The sequence below is a fragment of the Podarcis gaigeae genome (assembly GCF_964106915.1).
Source record: "Podarcis gaigeae genome assembly, chromosome: 13".
Classification (NCBI taxonomy): Eukaryota; Metazoa; Chordata; class Lepidosauria; order Squamata; family Lacertidae; genus Podarcis; species Podarcis gaigeae.
Genome location: NC_139689.1, coordinates 3,336,560 through 3,356,217, shown reverse-complemented (window position 1 = coordinate 3,356,217; position 19,658 = coordinate 3,336,560). Strand labels below are relative to the sequence as shown.

General features: G+C 49.5%; 1 protein-coding gene across 3 annotated transcripts in view; it reads right to left on the bottom strand.

Moving 5' to 3' along the window:
• Window positions 1-19,391, bottom strand: part of PLSCR3 (phospholipid scramblase 3) — a 28,850-nt gene extending 9,459 nt beyond the window's left edge. The window contains exons 1-6 of one of the 3 annotated variants that reach the window (XM_083707075.1): window positions 16,127-16,595; window positions 15,862-15,914; window positions 12,874-12,983; window positions 3,240-3,517; window positions 1,199-1,241; window positions 367-587 (exon numbers count right to left, since the gene is read on the bottom strand). In XM_083707075.1, coding sequence (XP_083563201.1) covers window positions 367-587; window positions 1,199-1,241; window positions 3,240-3,517; window positions 12,874-12,886 — 555 coding nt within the window. In that variant the 5' untranslated portion in view covers window positions 12,887-12,983; window positions 15,862-15,914; window positions 16,127-16,595. Of the gene's footprint in view, window positions 1-366; window positions 588-1,198; window positions 1,242-3,239; window positions 3,518-12,873; window positions 12,984-15,861; window positions 15,915-16,126; window positions 16,597-19,174 lie in introns of those variants that run through there. The other 2 variants (XM_083707074.1, XM_083707076.1) reach the window with 2 other exon arrangements.
• Between the last annotated feature and the right edge of the window lie 267 nt (window positions 19,392-19,658).

Below are 19,658 nucleotides of genomic sequence, written 5' to 3'. Positions count from 1 at the left end.
CCACCGACCTTCTGATCGGCAAGTCCTAGGCCCAGTGGTTTAACCCACAATGCCACTCGTGTCCCATAGGGATATTACTGCATCTTAAAAAAAATTAAACAAAAAACAATATAGTGGATGCACGGGTTGCGATCGTGATCCGTGCAGGATGCACATTCGCAACCCGCAGCGGCACGTCTGCGCACATGCGGGTTGCGATTCAACGCTTCTGCGTATGCGCGACTGCCGAAACCCGGAAGTAACCCATTCTGGTACTTCCGGGTTTTGGCGGTCTGTAACCCGAAAAACGAAACCTGAAGCGTATGTAACCCGAGGTATGACTGTATCTGGCCACACATGGCATGGACCGAGAGGCGCACTGCTCACCTCCTGAAGGCAACAAGGGAACCAGCAGCTGACGCATTTCAGGGGGCGCACCATGCGCAGGACCTCCCGTCCCGCCGGGTCGTCCAGCCGCATGGAAAAGCGCCGCAGGGATCCGCAACAGTTCCGCGTGCAGCAGTCGTTCTGCTCTTGGGCGTGGAAGATGTGCTGGCCCAGGCTGTTGCGCACTTCGTACTTGTTGTTGCCTTCAAAGCCTATGAACGCTGGGGAGGGAAAGAGGGGGGAGAAAGGGCGTCACTTACGGTGATGCGACAGGCCGGCGGACTCATGCGCCACCATCGACGGCCTTCCACGGCAACCTCTTGTCTTTTTTATACGCTTTTCAGATCTATACATTTTCACTGATTTTACAATCATTTCGACACTTTCAAACCTGACTTCCTTCCCCCTCTTTCTGCAGTTCCAAAGTGGTTTCCAGATAAGATAAGAAGATGATCAATAAGAAAAATTAATGGAAATGATTTGAGACTTTTGGAAAGCTGAAACAGCAACAAAGATTAAAATTCACACCAGCATTTCTAAGCAACTGGGTAGGTTTGAACATTTTTAGCAGGTGTCGAAAAGAGCATGGCGTAGGTGCCTTTCTGATATCAAGTGGCAGGGAGTTCCAAGGCTCACTAATGAGCTTCGTGGCCAAGTGGGGACATCTGAATTAAAACATCTGAATGAAACCACCACAGCACCCAAATCTCAAACTAGAGGGCAGGCCCTCTGGACATAAGCTTCAAAAACAAAAATTTGGTCCAGATGTAGGAAACAGGGCACATCTCCTGGTGGACTCTGAGCACCAACATCTCCGCCATTTGTCTCTCACCTTCCACGAGCTCCACTTTCTGGTGTATCAAAATTTGGTCAACCTGAGGAGACAGAGGCCACAAAAATCAGTAATAATAATAATTGTGTGTCTCTCCCCCCCCCTCAAAAAAAGGGGGGGAAAGAAATAAACCACAACATAGACCTTAGCCACATGCATTTAAAGCACTGTGATGCCAGTTTCAGCCATCATGGCTTCCCCAAAAAGATAGTCTGGGAGTTATAGTTTGTTGAGGCGCCCTCATTCCCCTCAGAGAGCTAGAATTCCCAGAGTTCCCTGGGAAGAAAAATGGAAGACGGTATCACTCTGGGACCTGTAGTTGTGCGAAGGGGAACAGGGAGGTCTTCCACCAACACCAACACCCCCAACAAAACTATAGCTCCCAGATGTTTACGGGGGAAGCCGTGTCTGTTTAAAGAGGTATCCTAGCGATTTAAATATATGCATTTCTAAGCCTGAAAAGATGGACTCCCTTGTCATTTCTGAACCCGGACACTCCCCGGTTTAGAGACACGGTTCAGCTCAGCCTACCTCACCTGGCAGCTTTCAACAGGGGCCACACCTGAGGCTCCACCTTCAAGAGCAGGTGTGACCTGTTTGTGTAGTGGTCATGTAGGATTGCTATGAGGAATTATGAAAAATGAAGTGAGCGATTGTGTCCACGGTGAAAGCATCGCTTTGACTGGGTTTGGGTCATGGACATGCCACAAGCATCTCTGCCTCATTTTCTCTATGCCTGACAGTCATGTGTAATAATAATAATAATAATAATAATTTATTATTTATATCCCGCCCATCTGGCTGGGTTTCCCCAGCAACTCTGGGCGGCTTCCAACAAAGTATTAAAATACTGTACAGTAGTCAGTTAAACATTAAAAGCTTCCCTAAAGAGGGCTGCTCACAGATGTCTTCTAAAAGTCTGGTAGTTGTTTATTTCCTTGACATCTGAAGGGAGGGCATTCCACAGGGTGGGCGCCACCACCGAGAAGGCCCTCTGCCTGGTTCCCTGCAACTTCACTTCTCACAGGGAGGGAACTGCCAGAAGGCCCTCGGAGCTGGACCTCAGTGTCTGGGATGAACGATGGAGGTGGAGATGCTCCTTCAGGTCTACTGGGCCTTTGAGGGTGTTTAGGGCTTTCAAGGTCAGCACCAACACTTTGAATTGTGCTCGGAAACATACTGGGAGCCAATGCAGATCTCTCAGGACCAGTGTTATGCCGTCCCGGCGGCCGCTCCCAGTCCCCAGTCTGGCTGCTGCGTTCAGGATTAGTTGTAGTTTCCCGGTCACCTTCAAAGGTAGCCCCATGTAGAGCGCATTGCAGTAATCCAAGCGGGAGATAACCAGAGCATGCACCACTCTGGTGAGACAGTCTGCGGGCAGGGAAGGTCTCATCCTGTATCCCAGATGGAGCAGGCAGACAGCCGCCCTGGAGACAGAATTAACTTGCACCTGTGTAAAGCATTCTAACACAGACTATACGCTGATCTCCGCCAGCAATTTCTAGATCAACTCTGTATCCCCAAATGGAAACCAGAGTCGGAGGTCATACATTTCCTATTACTGGGGAACGATCAGGAGCTCACCACGTTAGTGGCTAAATATCTCTATTTGGTTTTTTGTCGTCGAAATACGCCGCAGACGCCTGATCTCCCTGGAGACCAAGAGATGTGGCGATAGACTGCTCTGCCTCCTTTTTTGGGGGGGAAGTGGCGAATCTGTATTGATTCGTTTTGGATGCGATGCCAATAAAAGGTTTGAAATCAAAAGTAATCTCTGGGTCGTGGGTTCGAGGAAAAGACCACCGAGACCTGAGCGTAGCCACCGATAGCCCTCTCCTCCACCTCAACGAATTTGTCCCATCCTCTTTCAAAGCCGTCCCTGTCTCCTGTGGCGGGTAGTTCCACAGGTTAACGGCGAACTAAGCAGAAGAAGGGCGTTAGCTGTCCCTCTCAAGCTGCTTGAGATCCTTTCGGCCGGGGAAGCCGGAGGAGGAACGCAGGGAGGAGCGCGCGGCCCGACGGCCAGGATACGGACCCTTACCTGCGCCAGGTACTCAAGGCCGGGCGGGATGTTGCTGGCCACGGGCAGGTAGGGAGTGATGCCCGTGTGGGGGTCCGGAGCTTGGTGGTGGTGGGGCGTCGCGGCGTGATCCCGAAAGGCACGAGGAGGCGGCTGGGGGGGGATTATTTGCCCTGTGGCGGGGCTGCCGGCTGGATAGACGCTGAACCCAGGGCTCGGCGCCGTGGGGACAGGGTGAGGTTGGTGTACGGGATATGGGGGAGATGCAGTGGGATATCCGGGCTGTGGAACGTGGTACCCTATGGGATGGGGGAGAGAGAGAGAGAGAGAGATTGTTTAAAACTCATCTACACCCGCAAACCCTTTAAAAAAATAAACATTACTGTGCCTTTAAGAAACAAGTGTTACTTTGTTGTTGTTTTATAATTCTCATTAAATTTTCTGTTTTACAAATTAGGGTATTCATTTAAACCAGGCTTCCTCAACCTCGGCCCTCCAGATATTTTCGGGACTACAACTCCCATCATCCCTAGCTAGCAGGACCAGTGGTCAGGGACGATGGGAATTGTAGTCTCAAAACATCTGGAGGGCTGAGGTTGAGGAAGCCTGGTTTAAATGAATATCCTGATTCGTAAAACAGAAAATTTAGTAAGAATTATCAAACAATTGTAGCCTTTCAGCTAGGAATCCCAGAACTGTGGTCCAGGAAGCGATCGCCCATGTCCAACAGGTAGATCGCGATCTACCGGGAGATCACTGGAGATCTGTGGTGGATCACTGGTAGATCACTGGCTCCCCGCAAAGAAGCTCTACAACTTTGGCCTCCCTAAAAAAAAATCTCAACATTTTTACCCTGCACCCCAAAGAAAAGTGGTAAAAAAAAAAACTCAACAACTTTGACCTGAACCCCTAAAAAACAGGGCTTTCCTTCCTGGACTCCAAAAAGGGGAATAGATCACTGCCAGTTTTTAACTCTGTGAGTAGATCACAGTCTTTTTGGAGTTGGCCACCCCTAGTGCAACCCGCTGTGAGACGGAAATTGCAGCTTAAAGGATCCCCTGCTTTAAAATCTCTTCTCTTTTTCTCTTTCCATGGTTCATTTTGCAAATCACAAATCCCTGCTTATTTTACAAAAAACTAAACCGTTCCGTCTTCCATTATTACTTCCACCAAAACTTATTTACACTGCTGGATTTATCTTGACGCTGCCAGGGTTTTCAAACCTACACAATCTCCCCCCCATATATCCAATAAACATTATTATTAAAGGTTATTTATGTACTGCGGCCCGTGTTTTGTTAGCCCCAAAATGGAAAACGAGCGAGGTCCCAGCCAAAGAAGAACGGCAACTTAAACTGATGGAATATGCGCAGCTTGCGGAGCTAACGTATAGAATATGAGAACAAGAAGAACATACATTTAAAGAAGATTGGAAAACGTTTATTGAATCTATGGGAAATATATTAATGCTGGCAGCATTAAGATAAATCCAACAGTGCAAATAAGTTTTGGTGGATGCAATAATGAAATACTGAATGGTATATGTCAGGGGCTCAGGAGCAGAGGCACAGGGGAGAGAGGAAATGGAGAGCGAAGGGGAAGAATCGGAGGGCAGCGTAGGGGAGTATGAAAGTAGCCCGAGAGATTCCATGAGCTTCTCCAGCGATTCAGAAGATTCCCAGAGGGGGGCGCCGATGGCCAGGGCAAGGGGGGTCCCAGGGGGGACACACCAGAAGCAAGGGGCCAGCGGGCACTCCCAAAGCAGCAGCGGGAGATGAGGACCAGCTCCTCCACCAGAGCGTAGTGGGGGGGAAGAGTCCCATGCATCAGGGCCAGCTTCTCCTCCAGCAGGGAGAGAAGATGAATCAGGGCTGGCCACGCCTCTGTTGGAGAGTGAGGGAACGGAGGGGAGGTCAGGTCCAGCTAGCCTCTCCGAAGGGGGAAGCAGTGACAGGAGCAGTGTAACAGTCAGGAGGAAGGTTGCCGGCTGGGCGCGCGCGCCAAGTTCAAATGTACAGGCGCTCGGCACAGCAGGAAACCCGGATTGGGAACCAGGTCCTAAAGCCCGCCGGAGGGAGGGGGAAGACTCAGGGGACTCAGCGTCAGAAGAGTCTAGAAAGGGGGAGACCCCAGCGGACAGGCGGGCCCAGAGGAGGAAAGAGCAAAGGAAGAGGTGGAGCAAGGCTAGAGTCTTAAACTGGTGTCTGGGGGGAGGAGATTCCGACGGAGCTTCAGCGGTCTAGAGTTTGAGACGTAGAGCTGCGCGCCGCAGCTTTGAAATCGAAACTGAACTTCAATAAAGACTTTTGTATATAACAACGAACTGGCGTTGGTCCTTTGTGAGCTGGGACCTCGGGCAGCTCTGACAGTATACCTTTTGTCTCTACTTTTTTTTTTTGCCCCCCCCCCTACTTTTTAAAGCAGAGACATCACCTTGCCAACAAAGGTCCGTAAAACCAGTAAAAGCTCTGGTTTTCCCAGTAGTGAAGTATGGAAGTGAGAGGTAGACCATAAAGAAGGCTGATCGCCAAAGAATGGATGCTTTTGAATTCTGGTGCTGGAGGAGACTCTTGAGAGTCCCATGGACTGCAAGAAAATCAAACCTCTCCATTCTTGAGGAAATCAGCCCTGAGTGCTCACTGGAAGGACAGATCCTGAAGCTGAGGCTCCAAGACTTTGCCCGCCTCATGAGAAGAGAAGACTCCCTGGAAAAGACCCTGATGTTGGGAAAGATGGAGGGCCCAAGGAGAAGGGGACAACAGAGGACGAGATGGTGGGACAGTGTTCTCGAAGCTACCAGCATGAGTCTGACCAAACTGCGGGAGGCAGTGGAAGACAGGAGGGCCTGGCGTGCTCTGGTCCAGGGGGTCAGGAAGAGGCGGATATGACTAAACGACTAAACAACAACAACAATAGTTTTTGTCAAATATGCAGGGATTTGTGATAGGTAAAATGAACCATGGAAAGAGAGGAAGGGAAGTCACTGATATCTTTAAATTGTAAAACAGAAAATTTAATAAAAATTATATAAAAAGAAAGAAATACAGAATGGGAAAAATGGAGAGGTGTAAAAAACCACAAAACCACAGCACCTCAGTGTCCCCCTTAAACCAACCAAAAATAAATAAATATTCCTGCAGAAAGATGCGTATTATAAAAAGCAAACCATAGCTGTGTCTATAAGAATAATATTCTAAGCTCCACAGTTTGGTGATACCATTATTAGTCAACCTGAGAAGCCACAAAAAAGGGGGCAAGCTTTAGAATTCCCCAGATAATTTATGCAGAACTTGAAAGCACAGTTCTGTGACTTTTTCGTTTTCCCTTATTTATTTTTTTTAAAAGGTCTTTAAACGGCTTGCAACTTCCTAGCTGAAACTGCGGGTTCCAGGTCTGACGGGAGGTGAGCTGGGGAGGTGGCAAAAGGAAAGGTTTTTCGGGAGCTCCTGAAAGAGCGATTGGAGGAGTTGACACATGTTAGGAGGAGGAAATACACAGGGAGAAAGAAATGGCAGGGAGGAGAAAGCTGAAAACAAAGAAAAAGGAAATTACAAATGGAAAGCAGGGAGGAGTCATGGCCAGGGAGGAAGTGAGAGCAAGTCATGAGCTTAAAATATTTTTCTTTAATAAAAAGGAGCGTTCAGGATGCTATTGGTGTTCTTTGGGCAGCTATTTTAGGGTGGAGGGCAAAGTCCTGTGGGGGCACCTGCGTCGTCCCGCCCAGGACTGGATTTAGGTTTGATGTGGCCCTAAGCCAGAGGTCAGCAAACTTTTTTGTCCCTCAAACCACTGTCCCTCAAACCTTGTGGGGGGCCGGACTGTATTTTGAGGGGGGGGGGAGAATGAATTCCTGTGCCCCAGAAATAACCCAGAGATGCATTTTAAATAAAAGGACACATTCTACTCATGTAAAAACACGCTGATTCCCAGACCATCCGCGGGCCGGATTGAGAAGGCGACTGGGCCGGATCTGGTCCCCGGGCCTTAGTTTGCCTACCCATGCCCTAAGCTACTGAAGGTAATAGGGCCTTTTCTATGTCCAGCTGTCCTTTGTCAACAACAAATTGTCCCTGTTTTTTGTGTTGAATATATGCTATATGGTCATTGATGGACCTCATAGGTATCTCAAGCCATTTGCCCCTGTTGCTGCACAACCAGTCCATGCAGAATGCAGGCACCCTATATATAGAAAGGAGCAAACCAGGGATATTTTAGGGAGAAGGCGAACAGGTGGGGTCCATGACTTACATTTTTGGAGCCGACACAACCCAAAACACTGCTGTAGCTAGGTTTTATTTTATTCCCTTTAAATTTTTTAGTAAAGGTAAAGGTACCCCTGCCCGTACGGGCCAGTCTTGACAGACTCTAGGGTTGTGCGCCCATCTCACTTAAGAGGCCGGGGACCAGCGCTGTCCGGAGACACTTCCGGGTCACATGGCCAGCGTGACAAAGCTGCATCTGGCGAACCAGCGCAGCACACGGAAATGCCGTTTACCTACCCGCTGGTAAGCGGTCCCTATTTATCTACTTGCACCCGGGGGTGCTTAAATTTTGGGGGGGCCCCCATAGAGTGGGGCCCTAAACTATAGCTTGTTTAAAGATAAAGGGACCCCTGACCATTATGTCCAGTCGCGGACGGCTCTGGGGTTGCGACGCTCATCTCGCTTTATTGGCCGAGGGAGCTGGAGTACAGCTTCCGGGTCCTGTGGCCAGCAGGACTAAGCCGCTTCTGGCGAACCAGAGCAGCGCACAGAAATGCTGTTTACCTTCCCTCCGGAGCGGTACCTATTTATCTACTTGCACTGGTGTGCTTTCGAACTGCTAGGTAGGCAGGAGCAGGGACCTCGCAATGGGAGCTCACCCCGTTGTGGGGATTCGAACTGCCAACCTTCTGATCGGCAAGTCCTAGGCTCTGTGGTTTAACCCACAGCGCCACCCGCGTCCCTACCCTATATATGGAGCAAACCAGTAATATTTTAAGGAGCAGGCAAGCAGGCGGGGCCCATGACTTACATCTAGGAGCCTACACAACACAAAACACTATTTTATTTGTTTTTTATGTTATATTTTGGAAATGTACATCCAGGGTTTTTCCCCCCCTTTAATTTTTTTTGGCTGCCCCAAAGAGAGGTGGCCCCTAAACTATAGCTTGTTTAGCTTATGCCGAAATCCGGCACTGAGAAGGCGACTTGCAGGCGTCTCAGGTAAGTTAAAATAGCCCGGGGGGAGCAGACAGTGACGCAGCCCCCCTGCGCCCAAATCCTGCCCAGCTACATTCCAGCTATGCCCCGTCACAATAGGCCTTGCCCTGCCCCAGGGAAAGGGGTGGCAAACATCGCAGCTGACTTGGGTGGGGCTGTAGCGCCGCCTCCTTTCATGCCCCAATGCCCCTGTCTGCAGCAAAGTTCCTCCTCTCCGGTTTCTCTTCAAATCCCTCTTTTCTTTTCTCTTCCTCGCCCACTGAACTGGTAAGTGCTTCCTGGATCAGGCCGGACAGCCCAGCATTCAGTTACCCCAGGGAGCTAAGCAAATGCCTCTTCTGGGAAACCCGCAAGCAGGATTCGAACACAAGACCCGCTCTCCCCTCCTGTAACTGGCTTTCGGAAGCATTTACAGCCTCCAACTGCAAAGGCAGAATACAGCCATCCTGGCTAGTAGCCATCGATAGCCCTTTCCTCCTCCATGAATTGATTTAATTTTCTTTTATAGCCATCCTAGTTAGTGAACATTGGTGTCTCATGTGGCAAGGAGTTCCACAGTTCCCTCTGCATGAACTTCATTTCCTCTGCCCCAAATCTTCCAACATTCAGCGGATTGATTGTGAGACTGCGGAAATGGATAAAATCCCCCCCATCCAAACAAGGACTATCATCAGCGCAGGGAAGAATTATTTTTTTAAAAAATTATCATCTACAATACTGTCTTATTTATTTTATAGTACAGTACATTGATTATTAGCGGGACGCGTGTGGCGCTGTGGGTTAAACTACAGAGCCTAGGACTTGCTGATCAGAAGGTCGGCGGTTCGAATCCCCACGACGGGGTGAGCTCCCGTTGCTCGGTCCCTGCTCCTGCCCACCTAGCAGTTCGGAAGCACCTCAAAGTGCAAGTAGATAAATAGGTACAGCTCTGGCGGGAAGGTAAACGGCGTTTCCGTGCGCTGCTCTGGTTCGCCAGAAGCGGCTTAGTCCTGCTGGCCACATGACCCGGAAGCTGTACGCCGGCTCCCTCGGCCAATAAAGCAAGATGAGCGCCACAACCCCAGAGTTGGCCACGACTGGACCTAATGGTCAGGGGTCCCTTTACCTTTTTACATTGATTATTGCTTTCATTTTACGGATCAATGGTCTCATTAGAGAGTAAAATTCATGTTAAATTGCTGTTTTAGGGGTTGTTTTTAAAGCCTGGAGTGGATTAATTTGTTTTGCGTGACTTTCTATGGGTAATTGAGTGCCTTGGTTTTGGAACGGACTTCCGGAACGGGTTAAGTTTGAGCACCAAGGGACCACTGTACAAAGACTGTCACAGAATTGGCTTAAAGACCGAAAGGGCAAAGATGATTAAGACGGGCGAGGAGAGATAGAACACGCCATTTGCATATTGTAAGAATCAGCATTTGGCAACCTTGACGCTCCTTGGAGAAGCAGCCAAGACTGCAGATTCAGAGGTGATTTTTGGTTTGAGTTGGACGGGACACCCCAAAGGACATCTATCCCAACCCTCATCTGGTCCCATTTTGGAACGCAAGACGTCGCCACCTTACATCTTATTTCAATATATTTAAACCCCACAACAAACCTGCGAGGTGGGCTAGGCAGGGACCGGATCCTGAGGTCAGCCAGAGATCCCCGAGGGAGGATTCGAACCCTGCTCCCCCAGGTCCTGATTGGACACACTAAACCCCTACACCACCCTGGCTTTCGCAGACTGTAGGAGCGTAAGAAGGGCCTACTGTATGAGGCCAAGGGCCCTTCTAGTCCAACAACCTGTTCCCACAGTGGCCAACCCTTATAGGAAAACCTCCATCAGGATTCGAACACAAGACCGACACTGTGTTTACCAGCAACTGGCATTCAGAAGCACTCCTGCACTCTGAACCAGACCACGGATCCAGCCCTGGGGTGTGTGGAATCTGGATCTGGCCCAAAGGTGAGCTGAGGTCATGTGACCCATTTGAACTGTCAGCTGATTGTCAGGGTTTGAGCTGTAATCACATGAGACCCTGGGGCCCAGCTGGCTCCTCCCCCCTTGAGGCCATATGTCAATCAGACTTGATGCCCCCCCCAGAAGTTGTGGGGCTACAGCACTCCGCACCGCCAGGGGAGGGCACCAGGTTGGGGAAGGGTGGTCTCCCCTAACTGGCAACGGGTGTCTCAAGCATTTTGGACAAAGGGGCCTTTCCCGAACCCTGCCTGCAAAAAGCAGGTGTTCCGTCACCGAGCTCAGCGAATTAAATATTGCAAGTTAATTGTCGGAGGGGAAATGTGTGTCTGTTTGTGGAAATAATGGCAGCCTGCCCACCAAACAAACCGCTAAGCCAAAAGATCAGACTGACTTAAAAAAACACACCTTTTTTATCCATTTTTGGAGAAGAAGGGGGGTATGGATGAGGCTGGATCGCTCAGGCGGTTGAGCCTGAACCTCTTAACCTCAGGGTCGTGGGTTCGAATCCTACCCTAGGCAAAAGATTGCAGGGAATTGGACTATATATATATATATATATGTATGTACGTATGTATGTATGTATGTAAAGGGACCCCTGACCATTAGGTCCAGTCGTGACCGACTCTGGGGTTGCGGCGCTCATCTCGCTTTACTGGCCGAGGGAGCCGGCGTACAGCTTCCGGGTCATGTGGCCAGCAGGACTAAGCCGCTTGTGGCGAACCAGAGCAGTGCACGGAAACGCCGTTTACCTTCCCGCCGGATCGGTACCTATTTATCTACTTGCACTTTGACGTGCTTTTGAACTGCTAGGTTGGCAGGAGCAGGGACCGAGCAATGGGAGCTCACCCCGTGGCGGGGATTCGAACCGCCGACCTTCTGATCGGCAAGTCCTAGGCTCTGTGGTTTAACCCACAGCACCACCCACATCCACACACACACACACACACACACACACACACACACATATACACAGTGGTACCTTGGAAGTCGAACAGAATCCATTCCGGAAGTCCGTTCGACTTCCAAAATGTTCAGAAACCAAGGCACGGCTTCTGATTGGCTGCAGGAAGCTCCTGCAGCCAATCGGAAGCTGTGTTGGACGTTCAGGTTCCAAAGAACGTTCGCAAACCAGAACAATCACTTCCGGGTTTGCGGTGTTCAGGAGCCAAAGCGTTCAAGTGGCAAGGCGTTCGGCTTCCAAGACACAACTGTGTGTGTTTAATTTATACCCCACGCTTGTTATCCTTGCCAACTCAACAGGTGAAACTCGGAAAATTAGAATATCGTGGAAAAGTTCGTTTATTTCGGTAATCCAATTTAAAAGGTGAAACTAATATATGAGATAGACTCATGACATGCAAAGCGAGATACGTCAAGGCTTTATTTGTTATAATTGTGGTGATTATGGCGCATAGCTGATGAAAACCCCAAATTAACAATCTCAGAAAATTAGAATATTGTGAAAAGGTGCAATAGCTATTTGATACATAACACCTGCAATGGGTTCATCACAATTATAAGAAATAAAGGCGTGACGTATTTCGCTTTGCATGTCATGAGTCTATCTCATATATCAGTTTCACCTTTTAAGTTGAATTACTGAAATAAATGAACTTTTCCACGATATTCTAATTTTTCTTGCAATATTAAAGATATGTAATCACTAAATGGGATTAAATAAATAAATAAGAAAATGTACGATGAGAAAAGTTAGGAAACATGATTTTGACTGTGATATGGTTTTATGAAATAATGATATTGGAAACTGCTATATATAATTACTAAGAAATTCAGATGGAAGAGATTTGAGGAAGTCAAGTAATATGTCTATGAAGATGGATTTTAATTCATTAACTAACTTTTAGTTTATGTGGTGATTTGATGTATTTTATGTTTTATATTCTTTTTTCCCCTTTTCGTTTTATTCTTTTTTATTATTAACTCTTTCTTTTGTTATGTCTTTGCATGAAAAATAATAAATATTATTGTGATATTCTAATTTTTCGAGTTTCACCTGCACAATTCTATGAGAAAGAGAGTGAGATCGAAGTAGTATTAAACAGATACACAATAATCTTCAGCGTTGCGTTCCGATTTTTGTGCGTGCGGACGATGTAATCGAGGCGGGATCCCGGAAGCAAGTTATCGACCGCCTAGCTACGAGGCCAGTTTACGCAAAGATATCAGACGCATCCAAGCTTTTTGGCTGTGCAACTGCTTGCGTCGTGCAAAATCAAGTGGGTTATCGGAGGCCAATATATAGATTTCCCGAGGGCTGAAATCCACTTTGCATCCTCTGAATAGAGCGAGTTTGCAAAACAGCTGGGTTGGATTTAACTTTAAATACACTCCCCTCACGTAAGGACTCCTGCCTGCCCAAAATATACGTGCAAGTTGCTACTTATGTGGGGAACGGCGCCTTCGTTTCCTCCGTAATTTAGCAACGTAATTAAAAAGCAAGGTAAGGCAGGGATGAGAGGCCAGACCAGACCTGGAGCCGCCATTTTTGTATCCTTCTGGAGAGGGGTGTGGGGTGAATGACGACCCCGCTTCCGGTGCCTTTGTGATCAGCGGCGGCGACTGCCTTCCATTTGGACGTCCCTGCAAGGAAATAGCAAGAGAAAGGGATTATTTTGGGACAGAAGCATATTGGTCGCTAGCACAGTAAACAGATCTGTAAAATATTAGGCGGCCTCGGCTGTTTGGGTGGAGGCAGGGAGACAATGAGAAAAAATAGATGGTTTTTCAGAGAAGGAGGTGAATATTAGCCCAAAACGTCTCAAATAAGCCTGAACAGAGCACAGGGCGTTTGGATTTTTAAAAATCACCTTTTTTTGCAGTACAGTGGTACCTCGGGTTAAGTACTTAATTCATTCCGGAGGTCCGGTCTTAACCTGAAACTGTTCTTAACCTGAAGCACGACTTTAGCTAATGGAGCCTCCCGCTGCTGCCACGCCGCCAGAGCACGATTTCTGTTCTCATCCTGAAGCAAAGTTCTTAACCCGAGGTACTATTTCTGGGTTAGCGGAGTCTGTAACCTGAAGTGTCTGTAACCTGAAGTGTCTGTAACCCGAGGTACCACTGTACAAGGTTATGGAATACAGTGGTGCCTTGGGATACATACGCTTCAGGTTACAGACTCCGCTAACCCAAAAATATTACCTCGGGTTAAGAACTTTGCTTCGGGATAAGAACAGAAATCGTGCTCCAGCGGTGCGGCGGCAGCTGGAGGCCCCATTAGCTAAAGTGGTGTCTCAGGTTAAGAACAGTTTCAGGTTAAGAACGGACCTCCGGAACGAATTAAGTACTTAACCCGAGGTACCACTGTATGCAGAAATAGCCAAGCTAACAGCAAAAATTCGACATCAGGGTGACAAAACATATCAAAAAGAATGGGGGAAATTTATGTTATATATAAAGACGATGTGAAATAGGGAAACCAGTAGAACTGAAATAAACCACGAGTAAACACAAGAAATTTACTGGATAATAATAATAAAATGAATTAAAAATGTACATTAGGACTATTGTTGAACAATATTTGTAAATGAATATAGACAGACAACAAGAATTGTATATATAGAAAGGTTTATTTGTTTTCAGACATTTTATGGGGGGGAAATGGAAGAATAACAATTATATATAAAACGGACAGAGACAACGCGAAAAGTTAAAGACGGCATAAAAAAGCCGGAAGGAGGAAGAAGGGAAATCAGCTCAGGAGAGAAAGAACAAATGTGAAATATAATGTATGTGTATGTATAGGTAAAGGTAAAGGGACCCCTGACCATTAGGTCCAGTCGTGGCCGACTCTGGGGTTGCGGCGCTCATCTCGCTTTACTGGCCGAGGGAGCCGGCGTACAGCTTCCGGGTCACGTGGCCAGCAGGACTAAGCCGCTTCTGGCGAACCAGAGCAGTGCACGGAAATGCCGTTTACCTTCCCGCTGGAGTGGTACCTATTGATATACTTGAACTTTGACGTGCTTTCGAACTGCTAGGTGGGCAGGAGCAGGGACCGAACAACGGGAGCTCACCCCGTTGCAGGGATTTGAACTGCCTACCATCAAATTGGCAAGCCCAAGAGGCTCAGTGGTTTAGACCACAGCGCCACCTGCGTCCCCATGCAGAATGTAGGCACCCTATATATAGAAAGGAGCAAACCAGTGATATTTTAGGGAGCAGGCAAGCTGGCAGGGCCCATGACTTACATCCTTGGAGCCTACACAACACAAAACACTGTTGTACTTGCACTTTGATGTGCTTTTGAACTGCTAGGTTGGCAGGAGCAGGGACCGAGCAATGGGAGCTCACCCCGTCGCAGGGATTCGAACCGTCGACTTCTAATCGGCAAGTCCTAGGCTCTGTGGTTTAACCCACAGCACCACCCGCGTCCCGACGCAGATCTTAAAAGGGGGTTAATGAGAAATAACCGCTTTGTGATGTGTGATACTGAATTTTGCCGCCCGCTTTTCAAAATCTGCACCCATACGGACGTCTCACTTATCCTTGTATACCTGAGCTTTGTCATTTGGAGAGATGTGACTCTCTGTTGCTGCAGCGAAGCAAAGAGGGCTATTCTCCTAGATTCAAACAAACACACACAGCCTCCTCGCCGACTGGCACAAAAGCGGGTAAACCTAGTTGGCACAGAGGTACCCCTTTTGGCCGCCCTCTCTTGCTCTTTGCATTCATTCTTCATCACAATGCAGACCTGGGGCCTGTCTCCAGGAAGCCAAACAAAAGGTATTTGCAAAAAACAACAACAGGAAAACAAAAAGGGAGACACACAATTGCCACCTCTCTCATTGGCAAGGCTCCTGAGCTTTTGAACAGCTAGCAGGCAAGCAGAAATCAACGGGTGTGCGGAATTCCTGGCTGCGGCAGGCAAGAAATGCTTCACCGGTGGAACTGCGCAGTTTTTAAACACACAAGAAAACACAGAAGCTTTGGGTGGCAATTCGCACACGTACAACCCGTGCCGAAACGTGCAGAGAATCAAATTCACACAATCACAATGGTGTCAAAAACACCAAAGAAGAGGAATTAAGTGTACAAAGTTCTCACTTCCTCTCTGACCGGGTCAGGATTTCTTTAGCAGCGATTCCTGCCACTAAATGGGGTTGGGATAGATGTCCTTTGGGGTGTCCCTTTCCACTCTGAAATTCTGTGGCGCACCAGAGTACAGAAACCTGCACACACACACACACACACACACACACACCCCAGTCTCCCAAGCCCACCCAGAAGTGAAAACACATGATAGCCATCAACACAGAGACACAAAGTGTCACAGAACACAAATCGTGTCCCCAGAGGGAATTGGGAAACAAACAGTTTAAAAGTCACCAGACCCTCCGGCCCAAATGTCAGAGGCCACACACAGATTTGTGCAACCCTGCAAGGCGTTGCGTGCAAACACACACACAAACACACAAGTCTCAAGGAGAGTCAAACTCAGAAGCCTCCAGGCGTTACTCACTTCATGCCCGTCCCTGAGTCGCGCTTTCCAGAAATGGCGCCCACTCCTCTTGCCTAAGCAAGGGACACATGATCCAAGTGAAACTGGATCTCCGCTTTCCCACCCCCCCTCCTCAAGCCCACACAGACTCATCATGGGGAGGGCAGGAGCAGCAGCAGCAGAGGCAATCCCCGACTCCTTGCCAGGCCTCTGAGCCGAACTTTCAGCCTCCAAACCCTCCTGCCCTCTCCGAAGAACCCAGGAGTCCTGACACACACACACACACCCATGGTCCTCCTCACCCAAGAATTCTGCCTCCCCATCGATCTCTCGCCGTGCGAAAACAAAGTCTGCCTTGATCTTCCTTCTGCACTCAAGCGGCTTGGGGGAGGAAGAAAACAAAGCCTTGCGAAAAACCACATGACAGCAGCTACCCTCTTAAAAATAGAGGGGTTTGGGGCAAGCTCCTCTCACTGGCAAACCAACAGCTCAGAGTCTTCGCCCTGCCCCAAAATTGGGTGGCACTCAGGGTTTTGGGTGTATATTTTTTTTTTGTTCCAAAACAGGGATTGTTGCTGGAGGGGGGGTGTGTTGGACGATTTGGGCCTCCTGTTTCCAGGCGGCGCTTCCAAACTCCGCAGACCGCGTGGGATCCAGTCAGCTCTCCCTGAAAATCCCAGTGACCTTTGGGTGTGCCTGGATGTCTGCGCTGGGTTCTGGGTTGAGAAGGGAGAGGCCGGGTTTCCCCGCGGAAAGGTGGAGGCGGCTTTCCAGCAAACCCAAGCAGCTGGCAAGAGAGCCTGTTTTCCACTCCCTTAAGATAAAAAAACACCCCAAGATTCGCCAAGAGAATATTTTCTCACCCTTGAGAGAAGCCACAAAATCCCCGGCTTTTCGCCCACTTGCAAAAGCCACCCAGGAATCCTGTATCTTTCAGAGTCCGCAGCCCAGATGCTCTCTAATCAACCCCTTCCTCTCCCTCCTGGCAAAGCTCAAACACACATAAAATCGTGTAGAGTCGGGAGGGACCCAGGGTCATCTAGCCCAACCCCCGGCAATGCAGGAATCTTTTTGCCCCGTGTAGGACTCGAACCCAAGACCGGGAGAGTCTCGTGCTCTACATGCCGTATCCCATCCCCTGCTTCATTCCCCCTGGTATATTTGCGTCCACTGACAGCACCGAGGCAGCACCACGGGAATTTATTTATTAATTGCATTAATTCGCACTCTTTTCCTTCAAGGAAATTGAGGGGGAGTACGTGGTTCTCCCCCTCTTCCATCCCCACAACAATCCTGAGTGGTAGGATAGGCAGCAACTGGCCCAAGTTCAGCAAACGAGCTTCAGGGCCGAGGCAGGATTCGAACCCGGCTCTCTCCCAGGTCCCAGTCCGACATACGAACCATAATACACTCCCTCTAACCAGTGTTCAGATTGTAACTTCCTAGAGAGCAGAGACCTCTCTCTAAATCACTTTCCACACTACAGCACACAGATAAAACAAAAGCCCTTCTTCGTGCGGCATATAAACTTCGGAACTCCCTGCCACAGGATGGACACCAAACTGGATGGTTTTAAAAGAGGATTAGACAGGCTCATGCAGGAGAAAGCTATTGTTGGCTACTAGCCAGGATGGTTGTGTTCTGCCTCCACAGTCAGAGGCAGCGATGTTTCTGAATCCCAGGTGCTAGAAGCCACAGGAAGGGAGAGTGGCTCCTGTGTTCGAATCCTGATTGCTGCTTTCCCATTGGGGGCATCTGTTTGGCCACCGCGAAGGCAGGATGCTGGACTAGGTGGGCCACTGGCCTCATCCAGCAGGCTCTCCTTATAGAATCACAGAATTGTAGCGTTGGAAGGGGCCCCCAAAGGCCATCTAGTCCAGCCCCCTGCATTGCTGGAATCTTTTGCCCAACGCGCGACTCGAACCCACTACCCCGAGATTAGGAGTCTCATGCTCTACTGACTGAGCTATCACGATGCTTAAACTCCTTTCCAACTCTACAATTCTATGACTAGAGCAGCGGTTCTCAACCTGTGAGTTCCCAGATGTTGTTGGACTACAACTCCCATCATCCCTGAGCTCTGGCCTGGCTAGCTAGGGGTTATAGGAGTTGTAGTTCAACATCTGGGGACCCACAGGTTGAGAAAGGCTGGACTAGAGCCTAAGGAGAGGCTGTTAGATCAGGCCAAAGCGGCTCATTATATTATTATTATTATTATTATTATTATTATTATTATTAATTATTATTATTTGTATACTGCCCTATACCTGCAGATCTCAGGTTGGTTCCCAACAAAAATTACAATCTAGAAGACACAGAATACACAATAAAAACAAAGACAACCCAATCATGCAGCCAGCCAAAACCAGCAAGCGGAACCCGGGCGCACTCTCCCTCCCTAGCGCAGGCTTCTGGGTGTCGCAGAACTCGCACTCAAGGCCGGGGAATCGAAAACTGTGCAGGAGGAGCGAGAACAAAGGCAAGGGCTGGACAGGAAACCTGGAAGCATTTTGTAGAGCCTTCCGAGAACCTTGGAAACATAATTCTGCATTGTTTTGCAAGGCAACCACCACCTGGCTGCAAGGCGTCTCTCAGGCTGGGTGCAGAGAGAGAGAGAGAGAGAGAGAGAGAAGGGAGATTGTTGGGTTAAGGGAAAGGAGGAAAATCAGGAAGGATGTTGGGAGAGGAGGGGAGGCTCCCTCCCTGCGGGGGGGGGGGGCGAAACAACAACAGCAAAATTAAAACCATCTGGTTTCTCTCCTCCCAGAACTGCCAACCTGGCGCCCCCCAGCTGCTGAGGACGCTGGGGTGGGCGCCAGGATGGCCAAGGCTGCGCCGAAGAGGCAGCAAAGGAGATGGGGAGGAAGGGCCCGCGCCCCAAACCCAACCCTCCTCTCTCCAAAGAAACTTCTTTGCCTTCTTCTTCTTCCTCCTCCCATCTTTTCCCCCCCGGGCAAGACTGGGGGGGGGGACTTTCCCTCTTTGCAAAACAACATCCCCGCTGTCCACATTCACACGAGAAAGAGGAGGAGAAAGAAAAGACCCCCCCCCGGCAATTGCAAATCTGGCCTGAACTGAGAGCCCCCCCCCCCAAATCTCTCACCGGGAACAGAAAGAAACCAAGCGCGCAAAGGATGGGGATACCCATCTTTTATTTTCCTGGCCATCTCAGCTGGTTTCCCAAACAGCCCCCTGGTGTGGGGGGGGGGTAGAGGAGGGAGGGGGAGACAAGGCCAAGGACCCCCCCACCCCCATGGCTTCTCTCCCTCCCCCCCCCCACATTATTTGGGCCTCCCCCTCGCCTCCCCGGCTCCTTCTCTCCATTCCGCGTTACCTTCACGCCCTGGAGCCAGCAAAGAAAGTGGCGGAGGGAGGGAGGTGGAGAGAGAGAGAAGAGAAAGAGAGGAAAAGGATGGACTGAGGGAAGGAGGGAGGGCAGGGCGAGGCAGGGGCCGCCCCCTCGCCCTCCCATCGCCGGCAGCAGCCCTGGAGCGGCGCCGCGACCGGAGAGAGAAGGGAGAGAGAGAGAAAAAGGAGCGATGCGCGCCGGTCGTGTAAACGCGGCGTGTCCGGGCTTGCTCTTTCGCTTCGAGGGATGGGAGGGGAAGGAGAAAGCTTAGGGGCTTTAACCCGGGTTAATGGTCTCGGCCAACCCGGCGCCCTCCAGCTGGTGGGCTTTTTGTGGAGTCCTGGCGGGCGAGAGGGAGAGACGCGCGTCTTGCGCGGCTGTTTGTTTGGACGCACCGCCACGCGAGAACGCGGCCCCGCTGCTGCCTGGTAGGAGGGAACTTGCCTTTTGGACACCGACTTCACGCCTG